At 38.1% G+C, this 22,320-nt stretch overlaps 2 protein-coding genes across 4 annotated transcripts in view; one reads left to right on the top strand and one right to left on the bottom strand.

Annotated features, from left to right (window-relative positions):
• Positions 1-455: 455 nt before the first annotated feature.
• THNSL1 (threonine synthase like 1) lies at positions 456-9,201 on the bottom strand. 2 transcript variants are annotated; one of them, XM_060006237.1, is made up of 3 exons: positions 8,995-9,108; positions 3,690-3,728; positions 456-2,735 (listed from the first exon to the last, which is right to left on the bottom strand). In XM_060006237.1, exons 2-3 carry the CDS (start codon positions 3,690-3,692, stop codon positions 456-458), a joined length of 2,283 nt encoding a protein of 760 aa, XP_059862220.1. In that variant the 5' UTR covers positions 3,693-3,728; positions 8,995-9,108. The 2 variants fall into 2 exon arrangements, with proteins under 2 accessions (XP_059862220.1, XP_059862221.1); XM_060006238.1 differs by lacking the exon at positions 3,690-3,728 and having other exon boundaries at positions 8,995-9,201.
• ENKUR (enkurin, TRPC channel interacting protein) overlaps positions 9,131-22,320 on the top strand; it is a 30,054-nt gene continuing 16,864 nt past the window's right edge. The window contains exons 1-2 of one of the 2 annotated variants that reach the window (XM_060006240.1): positions 9,131-9,235; positions 17,625-17,770. In XM_060006240.1, coding sequence (XP_059862223.1) covers positions 17,683-17,770 — 88 coding nt within the window. In that variant the 5' untranslated portion in view covers positions 9,131-9,235; positions 17,625-17,682. Of the gene's footprint in view, positions 9,236-9,407; positions 9,973-17,624; positions 17,771-22,320 lie in introns of those variants that run through there. The other variant, XM_060006239.1, reaches the window with a different exon arrangement.

The following is a 22,320-nucleotide window of genomic DNA, read 5'->3' as shown; positions in this document are numbered from 1 at the left end:
GATGAGCTTACTACTTCCTCCACAGAAGTTAACCATTAGAGTGGTAAATTATCTTCCTATTCAATAGAGAACTGGTAATGGTTACAGATGTACTACGGAACAACTATGCTTAAATATTTTAATTGCCAGATTGAATGCCAGACATTTTGGTCTGCTTAAAAGTGGGGGTGAGGGAGTAGAAACTGATATATGTCTCGTGAGTGCAAAGCACAGCACAAGGGTCTGTGTACTATGCTACCTTTCTGTCACTTCCAGATTAAGGATCCGAGGAGCATGTGTAGGTATAATGTTCAGATCTAGAGATTAGGCTATTGAAATTCCGAAAGATAACAGATCTACATATAGACATACATATTTACATAAAAACCAAAATGTTATTTGTATTCCAAATCTACGTTTGTGATCAATTATTGCATGCTTATCACCAGAACATTTTTTTTTAACTCAGAAAACTTCTATATGAAGTGATTTTGTGCTAGTTTTTCCACGTGACTCTTCAGGACATTCACATCAGCTGCACAGACCTGGCACCCCATCTTCTCTTGCTGTTTTGTTCTCTCCAATAAAGCCTCATGAGGTGGAGGTAATGCATTGTATGAACTCAGTAAATAAACCTGACTTGACGAAGTCTGACTGATTTCTTTGATCTTTAAAGCCTGCATGACAGCAGGTGCAAACTTTGAGTAATGAGCTGTAGATGAGACGATCACTGGGCAGGTTTTATCTTGCATTCTGTCTGCAACTACTTTTGCAACAGCAGTGTGTGGATCCAAAATATACCCGGAAGTATTGTAGGTAGAGTGAATAGCTGCTAGGCACTCTCCCTCAGAGCACCAGTCAGCTACAAAATCCTGCTGAATTTTCTCAACTAGAATCTTTTCTATCTGGAAGTGATGCTGCTCTTCTAATTGATTAAATAATCTTGTCATTAATTGTCCATCTTTATTAGCCATCAAGTGTAAATGTCGCTCCAGGTTTGAAGATTTGAGAATATCAATTGCTGGTGAAAAGGTTTGTGCTAATTTTCTTTCCCTTAGATCATAATGTCCTGTTTTTATAAAATCAGTCAAAACATGGTTCTGATTAGAAGCACAAATAAATTTTCGAATAGGGATTCCCATGGTTTTGGCATACACTGCTGCTAAAATGTTACCAAAGTTTCCTGTGGGAATACACACATCGACTGGGCTTCCAAAAGAAATAAATCCTTGGCTAACGAGATCAAGGTATGCAGAAGCATGATAAACTACTTGGGGAAGCAGTCGGCCCCAGTTTATGGAATTAGCTGAACTTAACACTGTTCCATATTCCACAGTAAGAAAGCCAGTAAAATCAGAATCCTGAAAAATCCTTTTTATAGATGTCTGGCAAAAATCAAAATCTGACTTGACACCTACTGCCCATCCATTTTCGTTCTGACTGCCAATTATTTGTGCTTTTTGAAAATCACTTACTCCATCCTCAGGAAAAAATGTGGCCACAGCTATTCTTTGCTTGTCCTTCTTACTAAGACGACTAAAGCCATTTAAGACTGCACTCCCGGTGTCTCCTGAGGTGGCTACAAGTATCATGTAATTACAACTTGGTGGAATACAGTGTGCAAAAAGATGGGGCATGAGCTGTAAAGACAAATCTTTAAATGATCCCGTTGGTCCATGGAACAACTCCAGGATGAACTGGTTGCCGGACAGGTGCCTGACAGGGGCAATTTTTGAGCAGGCAAAGTTTTCCCCATAAGCAGTTTCAATCATTTCTCCCAACCTGGAAGCAGGTATGTCAGCAGGATGTATACATTTTTCCAAGAGTATTTGTGCTCTTTCTACGTACGTTGCTCCTACGAGGCTTTTCCACTCCCCAAAGTTTAATTTTGGAAACTCCTTCTCAGGAACAAAAAGTCCACCGTCAGGAGCTAACCCCTCAGTCACAGCTTCACTGAAGAATTTTGTTGGGACCTTCTGTTCACAGTCTTTAGGCCAAATGTGTCTTGTGGAAATGAATGTTTCTGAGTCCACATCTTGGTATCTTTTAACTGCATTCAGCACTTTGTCAGCTACCTCCTCCGGGGAAGCCCCATTTTCACATAAAACACGAGTATCGTACCACTTCTTATAATACTGTCTTCTAAACTTAAGTAAGTCTTTCATAGATGTTCCAGAATTCTGACCTACAATCCTATCTATTTTCATTAATTTTAGACGACTAACTATATCTATTGGAGGTACATCCAGATAAACAATTATTCCATTTTTCTTCAGATGCCGCATGCTAGCATCATGCATTGGATTGGACCCAGTAAGGGAAATCACACTTCCAGATGCAGAGAAGTTTAACACAGCTTTTCCTTCCTCTTCTAAAAATTGCTCATTACCAACATCCTGCAATTTTTCAGACACACTCATATTCCAGGTTTTTTCAAGGATATCATCATCCACATCTATGACACAACAACCTAGTTTCTGACCTATTATTCTGGCTACTGTTGTTTTCCCAGCACCGGGTGGTCCCATCAGGATAATATTTTTGTCTCCAACAAGAGAGTAGATTGAGTGCCATGACTTCCTTAATTCTGCAAGTGCAAAGGTTCTTGAAAGAAATAGCTGTGCACGTTTATCCGTTTTCACATGTGTACTAGAAAAGCATTTCTGAGCTATTTGTTTCAGGTGCTGACATCGGTTAAAGTGGAGCATTCTCTTTTCACTTTTCTGCGCAAGCCAACCTAAAAACTGGCTTTGGCCCTTTCAAACATAAAAACAAACAAAAAAGACATTTGGTTACTAATTTCAAAAGACTATCCCAATAGGATTAAGTATAACCACGCCCACAGTACATACACTGTTTAACATTCTTCCAAATTTATGGGATATTTAAAAAAGTATTTGAACCCAAATTCTCATTTATTTCATATTATCCTTTTAACAATCTTTTCAAGTCTCAAGATATTGAGTAATCAAAACTTTAACAATTTGTAACTATGAGCAACACTTTATTCAGAAAATGCCGTATCATAGATGCTTTTTCAAAAAGATACTAAATCAAATTAGTATTTATTTTCCTATAATGAAAATTGTCTCATGGTTTATAACCCATGTAAATAAGGATGATTTGGAGTTGGAATGCTTTTTACTTGCTGAACAAAAAGCTGAACAATACTCTTTATATTTAATTTCTCTTTAGTTATATGAAAATGTTGATAGATTATCATGTTACTCATAAATTTCTTAGTCAAAGAATTCACAAGAAACCAGAATAAAATATTTGCTTATAAAAGTAAATAAATGAGATGCTTAAATAATTTTCCAAACTATAGGGCAAAGGTATGACATTTTCTTTCTTACATGCCTTTTACATGCACACTGTTAAGAATCATTCTTACATATTTTTCATGTTGAAGGCCTTAAAAAAAGCTAATGAAAGATATAACATTATGCAAATACTTAAGAAAAATTGATAATCAGCAGCAAAGTCAAAGGCTACATATCGATAACCTTCTGTGCATGGGACCATCACTTTAATTTCTGTCCTATAAACATCATCATTGGAGAGACTTAACTCAAATTCCAGACTCCAGAATGATAGCAAAAAAACTCAGGAATGTTTCCAATTACAAGAGGACAAACTTATTCTGGCATCCGGAGAAGCTCTGTAATTCCCCATACTGGTCAAATCCCTGTCTTTGGAAATATACTCACCATTAAAACACAAATGTATGCAAGACAGGTCAAATTTTACTAAAAAAAAAAAAAAAAGTTTTACTAGACAGTACCGAATTTCTGCCACAAAGCGATATACAAGACAACATAACCAAATGATAAATATAAATCTTTCACACGACACCTAAAACTTTCAATGATTTAACTGTATGTTTAGTGATCAGTGGACTGAGGCTATGAAATGAGTATCCGAATTACTCTTTTAGGTTGTTTTATCCATCTGAATCACTACATGATTTAGATGCAATAATATCTCCTGTAAAAAGCACAGTGTCTGCCACACATGGGTACCTCTTGGCTATTTAAATGATTTTATAATAAATTCAAAGCACATAGCATGGTGGTTGGCACATAAGACCACTTATATAGTAATATTAACCACCGTCACTCAATGACAATAGACTAAAAACATATAAATTGAATCAGAATATCTAGGCACAAAGCTAGGCATATTTTTTTATGGTTTGGTTTGTTTATAAACCTTCAGAGAAAACAGGGGTACTCATCCGTGAATCAAGAACTGTTTTGTCAAGCACAGTCTAATCCTTTCCCTGAAACAAACCAAGGATCAGAGAACTGTACACTTGAACCCTATCAGCAATTTCTTTTATTAAACTACTTTTATTCTGGAACTCTTCGTTACCACATTATTTTGAGGACACTGTATAAAACAGCCTGATTAACTTCCTATTCAGGTGGCTTTTGCTTATAACATCACAGAGTGTCTTCTTTGTTAGTTCCCAATGCATAACTTTCTGAGGTCTATATTGGTAATAATTGTGTATTACCTGAGTAGCTGGTTTGTTTTTATGGGCATTAAATCTTTTATCTGATCTTTTCCACTTTATGTTGGTTGCTACAATGCTTAACATCAACTCCATTAAAAGCAGAAGACTGTAACACAAACATTATGCAAGTTAACTTCACCTTATCTTTTATAACCTTATTCTTCCTTTGTTTTATATGAATTCAAAGTAGAAAATTGTGACAGTTCAACTTATTAATTCTGTATCAGTATTACTTCACCATAAAAATCTTCCTGAAACTAGCAGAAGGCAGGTATTAATTGCTCTAACATTATCATTTTTAAAGAAAATTAAAGAAGCTACATACTAAATTTTGTAACATTTAGCCACAAACTCATTTTAGGGTTTCAACATTCACTGTAAGCCAACCAAAAGACAAGAGAAGATGGAATAATGCCCACAGCATGTAACTTTTATCTGGAAACTGCATTTTTACTTAAGAGGTAATATAGTCAATTTTCATTATTCATGGTAGTTATGTTCTATCATGTCACCATGAATATGAATTAATGAATATTGAACCATTGCTCCTAGGGGAAATACAGGGTTAGGTTCCTGTGAGCCTCTGGTCACAACATTTTTGGCAACCAATCAATACGTAATGTTTTATGTGTGTTTCTGCTTAAAGACATCTTATTTAATATATATACATAGTGATTCATTACCATTGAACTCAGCCTTTAACACACACCTGAAGGAAACTTATCTAACACACACATTTTCTCTGTAAGGGACATCGTGGCCTTAGTGTCTTAGGAACATGAGTAGCACTTCAGCGCTCTGCTTGGGGGCCATTTTAACCAGCAAGATCACCAGCTAGAAGCACAAAAATGCAAAAAATGTGGCACTTAAATAGAATTCAAAAGACACTTGTTTATAGTAGGAGCTGAAACAAGAAGGCAGAGCATCACCTTGTTTAACTCCAGCTTGGAATGCATATCTCCTGACTCAAATTTTTCACCACTGTTCACGTGACCATGAATGATTGCAAAAGTGCTACAAGTATTAATTTTGGGTTATAAATAAATTTTAGCGAGTAGAATTCACAAATATAGAACTTGTGAAAAGTGAGGACCAACTGCATATCATTTTCCTTTATGATTCAAAGCCATGCTATTAGACTTTTCCATTTACTTATATTTTAATACGTTTTTCAATACAGGGGTTATGAATAGGCAATTTTTCTTCAGCCAAAGAACAAAACTATTTCAAATTAAATGCAAGTCAATCACATAAGAGTCAAGAAACAAAAACAGTACTTAAAGACTAAATCTCTTGATCATTAAGTACTCAGGTTTTACTGAATCATTGATGTTCTGAAATATTTTTTGTAGAGCCAAGTTCTACACAAAAAATATTTTAGTAAACTAATTTCTCAGGGGATAGTATATACCACTCCATTATACATTAATACTTTTTAAATAGGTTTTCTTATCACTTACAGTGGAGTTTTTTGATCCACTAGTTCCAATGGACACTTTTTTGACATGAAAGACACTTGCCATTCAAACAGATAAATGGAAAGGCAGTGATGTGTCAGTATCACAGCAAGAACTTTAAAAAACAGAATGTCCACATGTACATATTAATTTAAGTACTGTGTGACCTCGAAGTATGAAACTTAACAATTTTACTGTGGCAAGCTGATCAAAACTGAAGAATTCCAGGAAAAAAAGTACAGAAACCACTTTTTAAAAGGTTTTTAAATTATTTCCTAAGAATGATAACAAAGTTATACACTTTTAAAACAGAAATACATATTAATTTTCAGGAAACTATTTACAGTGATATTTTCCTACATTTACCACTAGATGATTGATAATCAGCCCAAATCATATTAAACCCATTATCAATTTTTACTTCCAAAATAGTCCAGAAATTTTCAATTCCATTATAAAATTACCTAGAATACTTCTGGGAAATTGTCAAAATCTATTCAGTGAAAATGATTTAGCATTTGTTACCCATTTAAAATATTGGTTATTACTCTCCCAAATTAAGGCATAGCACCCCAAAAATTATTTCATGATGAGAACTGGCTACAGTTCAATGAACTTTTGAAAATATTTATGCCATGATTATACTTGTCATCCTGTTTTAATACAATCTCTATTAATAATTTCTAAGGATGACTAAATCTACTCCACTATTTTATGAAGACAGACATTCTAAGGTTTTTTTAAAATTCTTAAAAAATTACTGCATTTTTACAATAAATTGTTTTCCCATAAGTAATACGAAAAAAATGCAAATATATTAGGATATAAACTAACCCGCAGAAGGTTAGAAGCTTTGCTGCTTCTGACTACTAAGGAAAACTCCTCTTAACAAGCCTTCAGTCAGTCAGCTGACTGAAACTGCGAGGAGGAAGGACCACACTTCAGTGCCATGTGGTAATCACAGGGGTCTTACAATCAAAGCATTTTCCAAGTTCACCACTCATCTTTGCCTTTATCTTAGAATCAAGCTGCCTAAGCCTTTCCTGTTGGTAGTCTTACGCTGTTAGATATCTTTAAGGTCTTGCGTATCTAAGTCAAAAGCCTCTTTAAGTACCCTTTGCAATTCTATAACTTAGAAAAATATTGTAAAGAATATGTCTTTAGAAAGGGTTTATTTTCCTCCCAGTTGTCCTATTTATAGTCCCACCTCTGCCCATTTTATTCATTTAAGTAGATTAAAATAATACTTAGCGAAAAAACCTAATTTGTATGTACAACCATTCATTCATATAAGGGGTCTGTGCAAACTACAACCCACAGGCCAAATCTGGCCCACCCCTATTTTTGTAAATTAAGTTTCATGGGAACAAAACTTTGCTCATTCATTTTTTTCATTTGTTAAATATTGTCTTTGGCTGCTTTTGAGCTATAATGGTAGAGCTGAGTAGTTTCGAAAGGATCCATCTGGGCTGCAAAGGCCTAAAACATTTATTATCTAGCCCTTTACAGAAAAAGTTCACCACCTCTGATGGTACACCAATACTAATTCTCTGTGGACATACTGAACATAGGCATTTCCTTGAATAGGACTGCCATTTTGAGGGAATTATAAAAATTAGAAATGCATTCTTTGTAAACATACTTTCAAAAGGCAAGAAGAATTACAGACCAAGTATCTAAAGGAAAAAAGTTCCTTTCCAAATGATTTAACAACTTCATTAAGACGGTGCACTGAATACACTACACTGAGACCTTAAATTCTGTTTAGTGTTTTTAAAACCATAATAAACATACTGACATCAGTGAAATTACTGGTATTCAGTAACAGCAGAAAGTCAAGACTAGCTAAAGCCAGTGGGTGCTTACTAACTGCAGAAATCATGCTTTGCCTTTATTGGCTCTTTTAGGAACTGATTCACATGAACAGTCCTAAAGCGTTCCTTCTAATTAGAAAGTTTATAAACTTTGGCCAATGACTGTCCACTTGGCTTAACGGTATTATCATTCTGAGTCCTTAGTTCAAATCTTAGCATATATAGAGAACATTATTCTTCTCTATACATGCTAAGCAAACATTATTCTTCTCTATACATGCTAAGCAAAAAACGTAAAATGCTCAAAGTGGAAAGGAAAAGGGCAAAGTGGCATATACATATAAACTGTTTTGTTTCAAAACAGAAAATCCGATGTGAAGAACAGGAACATCACCCACAAGGTGCCAATCATCTGAAATAAAATGTTTGTTAAACGCCTGGGATAAAAAATACAAACCTGACCAACTGGATAAGAAAAAACTAAATTTATTCTTGTCTAATGAAATTCACTAAGAGCCCTAGATGATAAGGACCCACACATTCAGCAAACCCTTTTAAATTAACCAAGCCACCAGGCTGTTTTAATCCCTCCACCGAGCACCCTGGCAGTGAGATGACCAAAACTGGCCTTCTCTTATCTTGGAGCATCCTTAGTCCCCTTCGGGCAGAGTGGCCTCTATAATGTTGGTTCAGAACCATATTGCCAAAATGTCTTTCAAAGCCTCGGGATGGTGAGCTTCCTTCAGCAGTCATATGCGAATAAGTAGGTTCACGGAAGACCAAATGGTTCAAACGGAATAAAACCTCTTCTAAGATCGTTTTCAAAAAAGGACACCAAAAAAAAAAAAGGGCAACAACTCAAGGGCCCGTTCAAAAGGCTTCTCCTTCAGGTTTAGGCTTCTCGTTTAAAAAACAAAGACCTAAGAGGAGGGGCCCGATCAAGAGGTAAACTGGCGGAGAAGGGGCGAGGTGCAGGATAAAGCGAGGCAGGTGGCCCAGGGGAGGACGGGCTGCGACAGGCGAACCGGGAGGACGGCGGGGCGCCGGCGCGCCCGCACAGGTGGCGGCAGGGCTGAGCCCGGGACGTAAGCAGCCTAGAAGGCGGGCGCGGACAGAGCGCTGGGATCACCGCCGAGCAGCGCAAAGGGGAAGGCACGGAGCGGGAAAGGCATGCGATGGGAACAGACTGGTTTCTACAGTTTCCCTTTCTCCTCAAATAACTCACCAAGAAAATCACACTGAGAAGACGGGGGAAAAGAAAGGAAATGGGAAGGAGCGTCCGGGAGCCGCCAGTGCCACCTCGGGCTGCAACCCGACACCTCGGGCCCCCGCCCAGGACGGCCCACAGCCTTGAGCCCAGGCCTCGCTTGTCCCACCCGGCTTCCGCACAGCGGCCTTTGCGCCTGCGCCGAGGTCGGCTTCCACGTCCTCGTGCCACGCCCACGGCCGGAGCAGCCCAGCACCGGGTAAGTGACTCGTCCCGCGCCCCACCCACCCGAGCCGGCTCCGCTCCTCGGGCTCCTCCCTCTCTCGTCCTGCTCCCGACGTCGGACGTGCGTCTGCGTGGCCTCAGCCGCTCGCCCCGCCCCCACCGGGTAGGCACCTGCGCACAAGAATGTTACTGTGCGACGCCGGCACGCCAGGTTCGGTGCTGCGCGTGTCTCTGATAGAGTTTTATCTTTTTCTCCAAATACACAGAAACAGGAAAGAGCAACATTTTTAAGAGGACGCCAGTCTTCACCCCTTTACTCCCAAAGGTACATATAAACAGTGGTTTTCAGGTTGAAGTTCTCTGAGAGAAAAGGAGCTGCCGAGAGAGGGAAGAGAGGAAAGGTAGTTTGCAGGGCCACCTTCCACTTCCCCGTTGCCTAGTAACTGTTTCCAGGGCAGTCGCGCCGTCAACAACGCTAAGTGATCCCAAGAGTAATAGAAGAGAGATTTTATTTTCTTCCCAAGAGAGGACAGCTAAGAAGACGTCAAAGGGGAATTGTGTGAAAGAGAGAAGCCTTAGTTCCTTGAGAAGGCAAGAGAGTAGGAGAGGAAAGGGGAAGCGATGAAGAAAGGGATGGAGATATTGTTATAATGAGGAAAAAAGCTGAGTAGTTTTAAGGACTCATTTGGTGGCCATGGATCCAACGTGCTCTTCTGAGAGCATTTATAACCTCATACCCAGTGACTGGAAGGAACATCCCCCGCCTCCTAGGTACGTAAGCAAAGATGACCACTTGAAACAAAAATGGGGAATTACTGTTCCATTTCAGGATTAAATAAGCATCATATCACTTTCAAAACGAGAGAACGTGTATTTTTGTCTCAATGAAATAGCCTTGGATGACAACTTCTTAAATAAAAGTTTGCAAAATATAAGTATTTAGCATCTCACAATTCACAGAGAGGGCAGCCTGGTGCTGTGAGAGGGCCGTTTTCTTATGTTAGCCTCCTTTTAATACGTGTGTGATTGTTTGTAATTTAATTGTGCATGTGTGATGTGGCATACAACATAGCCTGAAATTTCTTATTGTTGAAAAGAGAAAATCACAATTTTATTATTCTGTGTTAGGATACTTGAAACTTGGTTTCAGGAGTTAATTGTTTTGTTTCTAACTACACTACTGCTCCCTGTATAAAGGGATAATACTTATTTTTTTCCCCAAAAGTATTGTCAAGTATAAATTCCTATTTGTTTCTGAGCCTCAGTTTTTTGATTGGTGAAACAAAATAAATGGATGAGGTAGTTTCTAAGGTCTTTTTTTTTTTTTTTTAAACCAAGTTGTCATTTTCTTTCTTTCTTTTTTTTTTTTTTTGCGGTACGTGGGCCTCTCACTGCTGTGGCCTCTCCCGTTGCGGAGCACAGGCTCCGGACGCGCAGGCCCAGTGGCCATGGCTCACGGGCCCACCGCTCGCTCCGCGGCACGTGGGATCCTCCTGGACCGGGTCACGAACCCGCGTCCCCTGCATCGGCAGGCGGACTCTCAAGCACTGCGCCACCGGGGAAGCCCTCCTTCTTTTTTAAAAAATAAATTTATGTTATTATTTTTGGCTGCATTGGGTCTTCATTACTGCATGCAGGGTTTCTCTGGTTGCGGCGAGCGGGGGCCACTCTTTGTTGCTGTGCGTGGGCTTCTCACTGAGGTGGCTTCTCTTGTTGCGGAGCACAGGCTCTAGGCGCGTGGGCTTCAGTAGTTGTAGCAGGCGGGCTTCAGTAGTAGTGGCTCGCAGGCCCTAGAGCGCAGACTTAGTAGTTGTGGCGCACGCGCTTAGTTGCTCCACAGCGTGTGGAATCTTCCTGGACCAGGGCTCGAACCTGTGTCCCCTGCATTGGCAGGTGGATTCTTAACCACTGTGCCACCAGGGAAGTCCCTCTAAGGTCTTTTCTTGATCTGATAGTTGATGGAAGGAAGAGTGGATTGATAGAGACCCAAAAATACGTCATTGAGTTAAGATTTTCATGTAGGTGTTAGGACCCCCTTTAATTCCCCAAATTTCGAAAAGGAAACCACACAGTAAACATCCCAGTTAGTCTTCTGGGACTTAGCACTTAGTTAAATCTATGGGGAGAAAAGAAGGTAACTGATAGAGAAAATCTCATTCCTCCTAGGATTTTTGCAGCTTTTACCTTTCTCTTTTTCCTGATCCAAGGCAAAATCGCACTGCAAGAGCAGTGGGCTAAAAACAAAAAAAACAGGCTCTGCAACTAATTGGTTTTGTGATCATGAATACATTTTCATTTGTTTTCTGATCTGTAAAACAAACTAAATGAACTAGATAATCCTTTGAGTCTTTCACATCTAATTATCAATTATCTTTACTAGTAATTGCTTGGGGTGCATAACATCTTCAACAAGAAGGCAGATCCTTCCACTTTTAAGCTTGAGTATCTGTTTTTAACCAAACCAATACCTATTTTGTTTTTCATTAGCTTCTCAAAATCTAGTAGAAATTAGAAATAGGAATTCAAAGTAAGATATGGTACAGTTGCAGAGTTTATGAGAAGTGTTCAAATTAACTATTGCTGAATGGACTTTTGGGCGAAAATTCCTGTATATTGTACAAGATAAAGTTTCTCTGTATAACTCACTGGCTGATTATATTTTCCATAGTATACTGTATTTGAATGTTAAGATAGTTTATTAAATAGGCGTTTTGTTTTTTGGTAAATTTAAAAGCTTTACTGCATCTAGGTGACTTTTTCAAGAAATTTTATAGGAAAAATCTTTATTCATTTGGCAAGCACTTACTGAACCCTGTTAGTGTATAACATTGCCCTTGGGCAATGTTGGAGTGACAGCACAAACTTGGTTTACTCTGAAGGAGTAAGGAGAAAAAACTAACCTACAGTGAAAGGAATAGAAGGCATCCAAATGTGATGGCAAAGAACTCATTGCATTAGGGTGAAGTTAGGCTACACTGTCAGCACAGCCATGAGTTTTTCATTTGACAAGATGTCATGCATGCAAAACACTAATTTATAAAAAACAGAGCATAATAAAACATTTAACCAATTCTTTCTCACCACAGTAACACAAACTTGCCCTTACCCAATCCCCTTACTGCAGTACAAATTCATGCTAAGAAAGAAATATATTAAGCTGCGAGCCTTGTTTGCATCACTGAGTTATAAACCCAGCTTCAGTAAAGCTCACTGCAGCTCTTTGCAAGACTGGCAAGATGATCGTCCAGCTTTCACAAAGAGGTGGATTCCTTGGGGAAACCAACAGTTGACAGCACTGTGATCTCCCTTACCTCAGAGGTTACAGGCTCCTTGGGGAACTGGAAGATAAACATTAAAATGTTGGTTAACAGTAAAACCATGTATTATTGAAAACCCTAATGAGAGATGCAGATGCTAAATGAGAATTTAGAAAATGGATATATGTAATCAAAGTGGGATGAAGGGCACCCTCTTCCAGTTGAACAGTGAGCTATGAGCAGTCTAGGTCCCAAAATTCTACACAATTGACCAGTGCTGCAATAATAATATTGGCCTGACATTTAAAACAAAACAAAGAACAGTAGTTAACCAGATGTTCATCTAACCCATTAGGATAAAAAAAATCTCAAACAAGCATTATCAAACTGTACCAACTCTTGGTCTGTAGTTCTCTGTGTGCTCTTTAAGATAAACTGCTTTAGAACTGTGTATCTACAGATTGAATATGACTATGTGGTGACTATTGGCAAGAAAATAAGTGCAAGTATGATACGTCTATTGAAGATAACTTTAGTTTTAGAATAATTCATCTATAGCCCACATCTAATAAAAAGTAGAAAGTAAGGCCAGTTGTCTAATAAAGTCACCCTCTGGATCTTTATAATAAAACCACACTACCCAGAAAATGGAATAAAATGCAGCTATTGAAAAGAAAGTATAATGGAAGCAAGCTAAGTGTCCCTCAATAAATGGATGGATAATGAAGATGTGGTATATATATACAATGGAATACTACTCCACCATAAAGAATGAAAAATTTTCCATTTGCAACAACATGCATGGACTTGGAGGGCATTATACTAAGTGTAATAAGTCTGACAGAGAAGGACAAATACTGTATGATATCACTTATATGTGGAGTCTAAAAAATACAACAAATTAGTGGATAAAACAAAAAAGAAGCAGACTCACAGATAGAACAAACTAGTGGTTACCAGTGGGGAGAGGGAAGGGGGGAAGGGTAATAGAGGGGGTGGGGGAAAAAAGGATTATTATGGGATTATATGAAACGATGTGGGTGAAACTTTTGAAAATTGTAAAGTGCTATAGAATTTAAAGACTCTTTCATGCAAAAGAAAAAGAAAAGAAAGTAAGCTTTATGTGTACTAACATGGAAAGGTATCACATTATATTAAGTTTTTTTAAAAAAAGTTTATTTTATTTATTTATTTTTGGCTGTGTTGGGTCTTCGTTGCTGTGTGCAGGCTTTCTCTAGTTGTAGTGGGCAGGGACTACTCTTCGTTGTGGTGCGCGGGCTTCAGTAGTTGTGGCACATGGGCTCAGTAGTTGTGGCTCATGGGCTCTAGAGCACAGGCTCAGTAGTTGTGGCACACGGGCTTAGTTGCTCCGTGGCATGTGGGATCTTCCCAGACCAGGGCTTGAACCCGTGTCCCCTGCATTGGCAGGCGGATTTTTAACCACTGAGCCACCAGGGAAGCCCCTATATTAAGTTTTAAAAATCAAGTTACAATTCATACATAAATAGAGATACAGAAAACATAATTTTTTCTGGAAAATGAATGGAGGAGATGGAGGGAACCTAGATCTTTATTCCTTTTTGCTGTTGTTGAGATATAATGGACATATACCATTACATTAGTTTCATCATTTAAAAAAAATTTTTGTAATTTGGAAAAATTAAAAAATTATTATTCATATAGAATAGAATATCTTGTTTTCTATAACAGATGGTAAGCTTTCAACTCACAATGGATAGTGTAATGAATCACAAGATTGCAAATTTTAAAAAGGTGAGAGTGTACGCACTCCTTTTTACTGCAGAGGAAGGTATTTTATTAAGGGATCATATCCGCCAATTCCAACTTCCGTGGGAATTTCAAGGCACAGATTTGGATTGAACATTATTTCCTGATGGTATCTAGTGAGCTCATTCAGTTTGGACCATAGTTAATTCCCAGACATTTAGTTCATGATTAAGGAAAGTCTTCTAAAAGCAAGAAACAATTGAATGTTTCTCCACACAAACTTACCTACATAGTAAGATGAGAATACAAAGTATTAAAAGTGGTATAGCTGAACTTCTGCTTCCAATCAAGAGTGGAATTTACCCTCTCACCTTAAACAACTAAAACGCCAGAAAAATGTATGTAAAACAATGGTTTTTCAGGCACTGGACAAGCAACACAGAGCAGTCATCCCTAAGAGAAGGGAAACAAGCCCTACAATTGTCCCAACATAGTCTCTGGAGAGAATCTCCAGACAAAAGTCCAGGAAAGAGAAATTAAAACAAAATCCAGCAGTTTCTCTGAGTTAAAGAAACAGAGTTCAGAGTTTGAGGTGGTCAAGGCATGTAGAGTTCACAGCACAAGAGTACCAGAGAGGAAAGAACTACATATATGGAGAACGATAGAAGTATGCAGGAGAATTTCCCTGAAGTCTTTGGCTGACAGTACTTTTGTATGTTGAAACTACCAAGGCCAGGGAAATAGCCAACAGTAGGCAGCAGAGCCAGATAAAGTTTATATTCCCGCCAACCAGAGTGGAAACTCCTCCTAAGATGCAAGGGATTGAGTAGTACCCTCAGGAATATATTGCCTCAGTGGTAGGGCCAAATCAGAAATAGACTAAAAGCTCCTGGACCCAGAAATACAATGTATAACCAAGAGAAAAATCAGTCAATACAAACAGACAAAGAAATGACATGAGTGAGAGAATTAGTAGACAAGGAGATTAAAACCACTATTTTAAATATTCTCCATGTGTTCAAAAAGGCAGAAGAAAACATGAGCAAGGTATGGAGAGAAAGAGAAGGGTAAATAAAACCCCAAATCTAACTTGAAGACATAAGTAATACCATGTCTAAAATGAAAATAGTATACTTAATGGGAATAACAGCAGCTGAGACACTGAAGAAGAAAATATTGTTGAATTTGAAGACATAGTAATACTAGAACAATACAAAATGAAAATGAGAGAAAAAAAAATGAAAAGGAAAACAGAATCTGTGAGCTATGGACAACATCAAGCAACCTAACACAAGTGTAATTAGAGTCCCAGAAGGAGAGTAGAGAGATACAGAACAAAGATTTGAGTAATGGTCAAAATTTGGACAAAATTAATGAAATCTCTAAATCCACAAATCCAAGAATCATAATGAGCCCCAAGCAGGAAAAGGAGAAGGAGGAGGGGGAGGAAACCATACCAAGGGCCATTAAGATAAAATTTCTTAAAACCAGTAATAAAGAGAAATATCCTAAAAACAGCCAAGGAAAAAAGAAACATTACATACAGAGGAAGAAAGAAGGTCAGCAGATAGAAACAGTGGAAGCCAGAAGTTTAAAAGTCCATAATGCATAAGAAAAGGGTATGAGTTGGAAATTTGGATTTACACAATGAAATCAAGAACACATAAAATGGTAAATATATGGGTAAATATTAAAGTTTCTTCTTTTTAAATTTATTTCTGAATTTCTTTTTAATTTATTTGGCTTTTTTAAAATTTTTTAATTTTTTTTTAACATCTTTATTGGGGTATAATTGCTTTACAATGGTGTGTTAGTTTCTGCTTTATAACTTATTTGGCTTTTTAAAGGGAAAGTAATCACAATGAATTACGGGTTTCATAACACACATATAACATTAGGATAAAGGTGGGGGAGGGGTAAATGCAAGTATTCTTTTGTAAGGTTCTTATGTCCTATGTGAAGTGACATAATAATACTTGAAGGTAGGCTGTGATCAGTTAAACATGTATATTGTAAACCTTAGAACTTCCACAAAATAACAAAAACAAAAAATAAGGCAGAATAAAATAAGGAAGAACCAGCAATGGGGTATGTAGAAAACAAATAGCAAGATGGAAAATTTAAACACAAACATATTTTTTAAATCACATTAAATGTGAATGGTCTAAATACACCAAAGAAATGAAACCCTTTGAAAGGATAAAACTTCTACGCTTTCCATAAGAAAATTCCCTTAAAAGTACAGACACAAGTAAGTAAAAAGTCAAAGAATGGAAAAATGCTGTTACCATAAATCAAAGGAATGTGGACTGGTTATATTAATATCAGACAGAGTCGATTTTTAGAGCACAGAATTTTAAAAGGGATATAGAATATTATTTCATAATATTGAAGTGATTAGTATTTCAAGAAGGTATTCTAAATGCTATGCACCTACTAATAGAGCTTCAAAATACATGAAGCAAAACCCGATAGAACTAAGAGAAGAAATAGACAAATCCACAATTATAGTCAGAGATTTCCGCATCTCTCTTTCAATGATTATTAGAACACTTGAAAATACTTCCAACCAGTTTGACCTAATTGTCATTTATAGAACACTCCAGCCAACAGCAGCAGTGTGCACTTTCTTTTCCAGTGTATGTAGACCATCTACCAAGAGAGACTATGCTTTGTGCCATAAAACGAGTGTCAGAAAATCTTAAAGGATCGAAATTTTACAATTATATTCTTTAACCACAGTAAAAATTAATTAGAAATCAAAGAGGTATCTGGAAAATCCCCAAATATTTGGAGATTAAGCAAAACACATCTAAACAAACTCCTAAGCCAAAGAAGATATCAGAAGGGAATTAAAAAGGTATTTTTTAATTTTATAGCTTCTATTAGATAAGTATAAAGGTTTAAAGTCAAATATCTAAACTTGTACCTTAAGAAACTAAAAAAAAAAAAAAAAAAAATTGTAAAAGAAAAGCAAATTAAACTCCAAATAAGAAATGGTAAAGATCAGTGCAGAAATCATTGAAATGGAAAACGTGAACATTAAAGAAAATCAATGAAAAGCTGGTTTTTTAAGAAATCAATAAAATTAATAAGCCCTTAGCTAGACTTATCAGAAAAAAAAAAAAGAGAGAGAGAGAAGACATAAATTACCAATATCAGGAATGGGAGAGGTGACATCACTATAGATGCTACAGATATTCAAAGGATAATAAGGAAATACTATGACCATCTTTATCCTGGCACGTTTTTCTTAGGGCAAAGGTTCCATCTAGCTTGCCTAAGCCTGATGGACTCAGATAATTCAGATAATTATGCTTTATGGCTATCTCCAAATGAATATAGATATATATAAATTAGAAATGTATATCCTTTTTATAAACTTTAAACAATTTTTACTAGAAATGTAAATGCTACAACTTTTTCTTTTAATTTTAGGTATGTATCCGTTTTTAAGGCAGCTGTAAAAGATGAGAAGCAAAAATTTAAAACTGCAATGAAAACTATGGGACCAGCAAAACTTGAAGTACCTTCTCCAAAGGATTTCCTGAAGAAACATTCAAAGGAAAAAACTCTACCACCCAGTAGGTTTTATCACTCTTTTTAATATTAAAAGTGTTAGCAGATAATTTAAAATTATTTTGTCTGAATATTAAATGTTTACAGTGATAGCAACTTTACCTCATATTAAACAGAATTTGAGAGGCTAGGAGAAAGCAGACGTCAAGAACATAGTAGATGCACCCCAGTGTTCATAGCAGCATTATTTACAGTTGCCAAGACATGGAAGCAACCTAAGTGCCCATCAGCAGATTAATAGATAAAGAAGATGTGGTATATGTATACAATGGAACACTACTCAACCATAACGAAGAATGAAATACTGCCATTTGCAGCAACGTGGGTGGACTTGGAGGGTATTATGCTAAGTGAAATAAGTCAGACAGGGAAATGTGTGACATCACATATGTGTGGAATCTAAAAAATACGACAAACTTGTGAATATAACAGAAAAGAAGCAGACTCACAGAACAAACCAGTGGTTATCAGTGATGAGAGGGAAGAGGGAGGGAGCAAAACAGAAGCAGGGGGTTAAGAGGTACAATATTATGTACAAAATAAGATACAAGGATATATCGTACAACACAGGGGATATAGCCAATATTTTATAATAACTGTAAATGGAGTATGACCTTTAAAAATCACTATATTGTACACCTGTAACTTATATAGTATCAGTATTATACATCAACTATGCTTCAGTGAAAAAATATTTTAAATAAAAGTTCTTAAAAAAACCCACGATGTAGTAGAAAAAGAGAGTGGAGGATGCCAGCTGCCCCCCAAATAGACTTTCCTTTGATGGTGCAAGCATCTTGAACTACATCTTGGACTATCTGATAAAACCCCACCTCCAGCACCACATGCCCCACCGTCTTCATAACTAGCTATATGACTTCAATAACAATGATCATAAGAAGAGTTCTAAACCTCAGTGGGCAAGATAGCTCACCATCTCAACCCTGTCTGGTCTTTTCTGCAAGAGATGAAAACTACAACCATTACTATCAGTTGTCGAAGCAACTATCAGGCTCACTTTAGCCTTGAGTATGGGCTTTAACTCTCTCCGATCTCTGAGACCATTAGGACAATGAAGGAGTTAGATGTAATGGAGGAGCCTTCATGAATGAGAGCCAGTTTCTTGGGCGTGCTACCTGTACAGTCACAAAGGGCCCCCTGCTTCAGAGGATCCCACACTTGGTTTAATGCTCTGCTTCTGCCATCTTGAGATGCCTAATAATTTTTTATCAAGGAGCCCCACGTTTTCATTTTGTACTGGGCCTCACAAATTATGTAGTCAATTGTGGTCATAGAGAATATGGGTATCAGGGGAAAAGTCCATCAGGAAAGTGGAGAGTGGATGAAAAAGGAATTGTTATTGGTATTCATGGAAGCAACTTCTTCCCATCTTGGGTATGTCTTCCCTGATGTTTTCAGATAATAAAGAGAAGAGGGCAATGAATCTATCTATTTTAAAAAGTTAGCCTCGGTGACTTCCCTGGTGGCGCAGTGGTTGAGAATCCGCCTGCCAATGCAGGGACACGGGTTTGAGCCCTGGTTGGGGAAGATCCCACATGCCGCGGAGCAACTAAGCCCATGAGCCACAACTACTGAGCCTGTGGTCTAGAGCCCGCGAGCCACAACTACTGAGCCCACATGCCACAACTACTGAAGCCCGCACGCCTAGAGCCCGAGCTCCACAATGAGAGAAGCCACCGCAATGAGAAGTCCGCGCACTGCAACAAAGAGTAGCCCCCACTCGCCGCACCTAGAGAAAGTGCGCGCACAGCAATGAAGACCCAACACAGCCCAAAAAAAGCCTCTTCCCATCTTCTGGCATCGAGGAAATAATGCAATATCTCAAGCCCAACTAGGGTGTGCCTTTTGCCAAAAATGAAACTACTTCTCCCTATGGCAATATTATGTGTCCCACAATCCTCTCTCATAACCCTCATACCGGGACAGAGGATGAGGGCATTATTGGGAAAGGTGGAAGAAGCCAGTCTGAAAATACACCATTCATGCTGAAATTCATGTCTTCAGAAGCCTCTCTTGTAGCTCCCTTAAGTGGAGTCTTGTTATTTTGTGACCCACAAGCACTTGAGAACACTGGAAAGTCTTAAAATGGAATTTAATACTTTAAGTGCCTTAGAACCAATGATATGACTTGGGTCCTCATGAATCCTCTCCAAGGTTAAGCATAGTACATAACCTAACTGTATAAATCCTAAGTTTCAAATAAGGAGAAAGGGAAGAAGTCTGTCTCTTCTCTTATAAACATTATAAGGCAAAACAAACACAAAATTTCATTGGCCTTAGGAATAATTAAGAAATTCAGGGCATTGCAAGAGCGTTAAAAGCCCCGTCCAGTGAGACAAAGTTAAAGGTAATATAGGCCAAGGCTACCGCCAGTCTCTTGGTGAATATTCTGCCATTCTGAACACAATAATTTGCTAGACACACTGAAAACTACCTAACAGGTACAAGAAGATTTCTCTAAATGTAAGTAGTAGAACATCTGCATGACCACGAGACCGTGTTAATATTGCCATTTTATTATAGCCTAAAAAGAAACCCAGTCATTTGGTCTTCAGACTTATTAACATTACCACCGAATAATTTGTAAAGAGACATCCTCGCCCCATTTTCCGAGCCACCCCACATTGCCAACCCCTACGCCTCGGATGAAAAGAATATGATGTTTAGATATTGATAGATATAAGGGTAAGATGGGGGTGGGCTTTAGGCTCCATCCAGTGCATAACCACAAACAACCAAGATTTATAATATACTTACTCAACTAAGAATGAATTATCAGTCTTTCCAAACTGTTTCCCCATTTTCTGAGAATTCAGTTTTGCCTCATCGTTATGGGAGTCCTTTGCATGCGCTTTCAACTCATAATTAAATCCGGCTTCTAAATGTTTCCCACGTGATCATCTATAAGATGTATGCCTCTGTGTTTTTAGGCAAACTGATTATGCCAACCTTACTTGATATACCCAACCTGACATGGGTGTATCTGGTAGAAGGGAGCTCTTTGGGTTGTAACAGGCTTATTCTCTGCTCCGGGCTTTGGAAGAACTCCCTAATTCAATTTCTGACAATGTCCACAACATCTCAGTAGTATGTTAAATAGGAAGAAGATAACCATTTTTGTAGGTCAAAAACAGTAAACAATTTTACATATAGTTCAAGCTAATATATACATTATAGTCTACATATTATATTTTATTTTTTCATCCCCCACTATAATATAAACTCCATGAGAAAGGGGACTTTGTATCTTCTGTTCACTCCTGTACCCGCAGTTCCTAGAGCATTACCTGGGGACATAGTAATTGCTCAACAAAAATATATTGCATGAATTAATGAATAAGTGAACATTCAAAACCTCCTTTATAATGTTTCCTGGGGGCATGTAGAATTATCAGGGGTATATTGGTTTGCTGGGGCTGCTACCATAATAAGTATGGGGTAGCTTAAACAGAAATTTATTTTGTGACAATTCTGAGAGCTAGAGTCCAAAATCAGGGGGTTACTGGGAACTCCCTGGTGGTCCCTGAGCTTCCACTGCATAGGTTATGGGTTCAATCCCTGGTTGGGGAACTAAGATCCCACATGCCACACGGAATGGCCAAAAAAAACGCAAAACAAAACCAATAACAAAATGAAACAAACAAACAAAAAAACAAGATCAGGATGTTTCCAGGGTTCATTTCTTCTGAGACCTCTCTCCTTGACTTATAGATCGCTGTCTTCTCCCTGTGTCTTCACATGGCTTCCTTCTGTGTGTGTTTGTGTCCAAATTTCCTCCTTTTACAAGGACATCAGTCATATTGGATTAGCGTTCACCCTAATGACCTCATTGTAACTTAAGTCCCTCTTTAAAAGCATGTCCAACTACAGTTCCATTCTGAGGTACTGGCATTTAGGGCTTCAATGTATGAATATGGGGGAGGGACACAATTCAGCCTATAACAAGAGATTAATCCAGTTCGTAAACTTTAAATAATAAGTATTGTTTTTTTCTGATAATAAAAGTTATATAAAATGATTTAAAAGTTCAAACAGTACAGAAATGAATAAAGTCAAAGTCCATAGTAGTTGTGATGAGGTTAAGATTTGAGTAAGGTGGGTTTTTTTGTTGTTTTTTAAAATTTATTTAATTTACTTGTGTTTGGCTGCATTGGGTCTTCGTTGCTGCGCGCAGGCTTTCTCTAGTTGCGGCGAATGGGGGCTTACTCTTTGTTGTGGTGCGTGGGCTTCTCATTGCGGTGGCTTCTCGTTGCGGAGCATGGACTCTAGGCAGGCGGGCTCTAGGCAGGCGGGCTTCAGTCCTTGTGGTGCATGGGCTCAATAGTTGTGGCTCGTAGGCTCTAGAGCACAGGCTCAGTAGTTGTGGCTCACGGGCTTAGTTGCTCCGCGGCATGTGGGATCTTCCAGGACCAGGGCTGGAACTCTTGTCCCCTGCACTGGTAGGCAGATTCTTAACCACTGCACCACCAGGGAAGCCTTTGAGTAAGGTTTTGTCAAGATAGTTGTTGCCTTCGGTTCTTGGAAGTAAAGTGTA

Source organism: Delphinus delphis, chromosome 2, assembly GCF_949987515.2.
Source record: "Delphinus delphis chromosome 2, mDelDel1.2, whole genome shotgun sequence".
In the NCBI taxonomy this organism is placed as follows: Eukaryota; Metazoa; Chordata; class Mammalia; order Artiodactyla; family Delphinidae; genus Delphinus; species Delphinus delphis.
The sequence above is the reverse complement of the archived record's forward strand: the minus strand, read 5'-3'. Positions and strand labels throughout refer to the sequence as shown.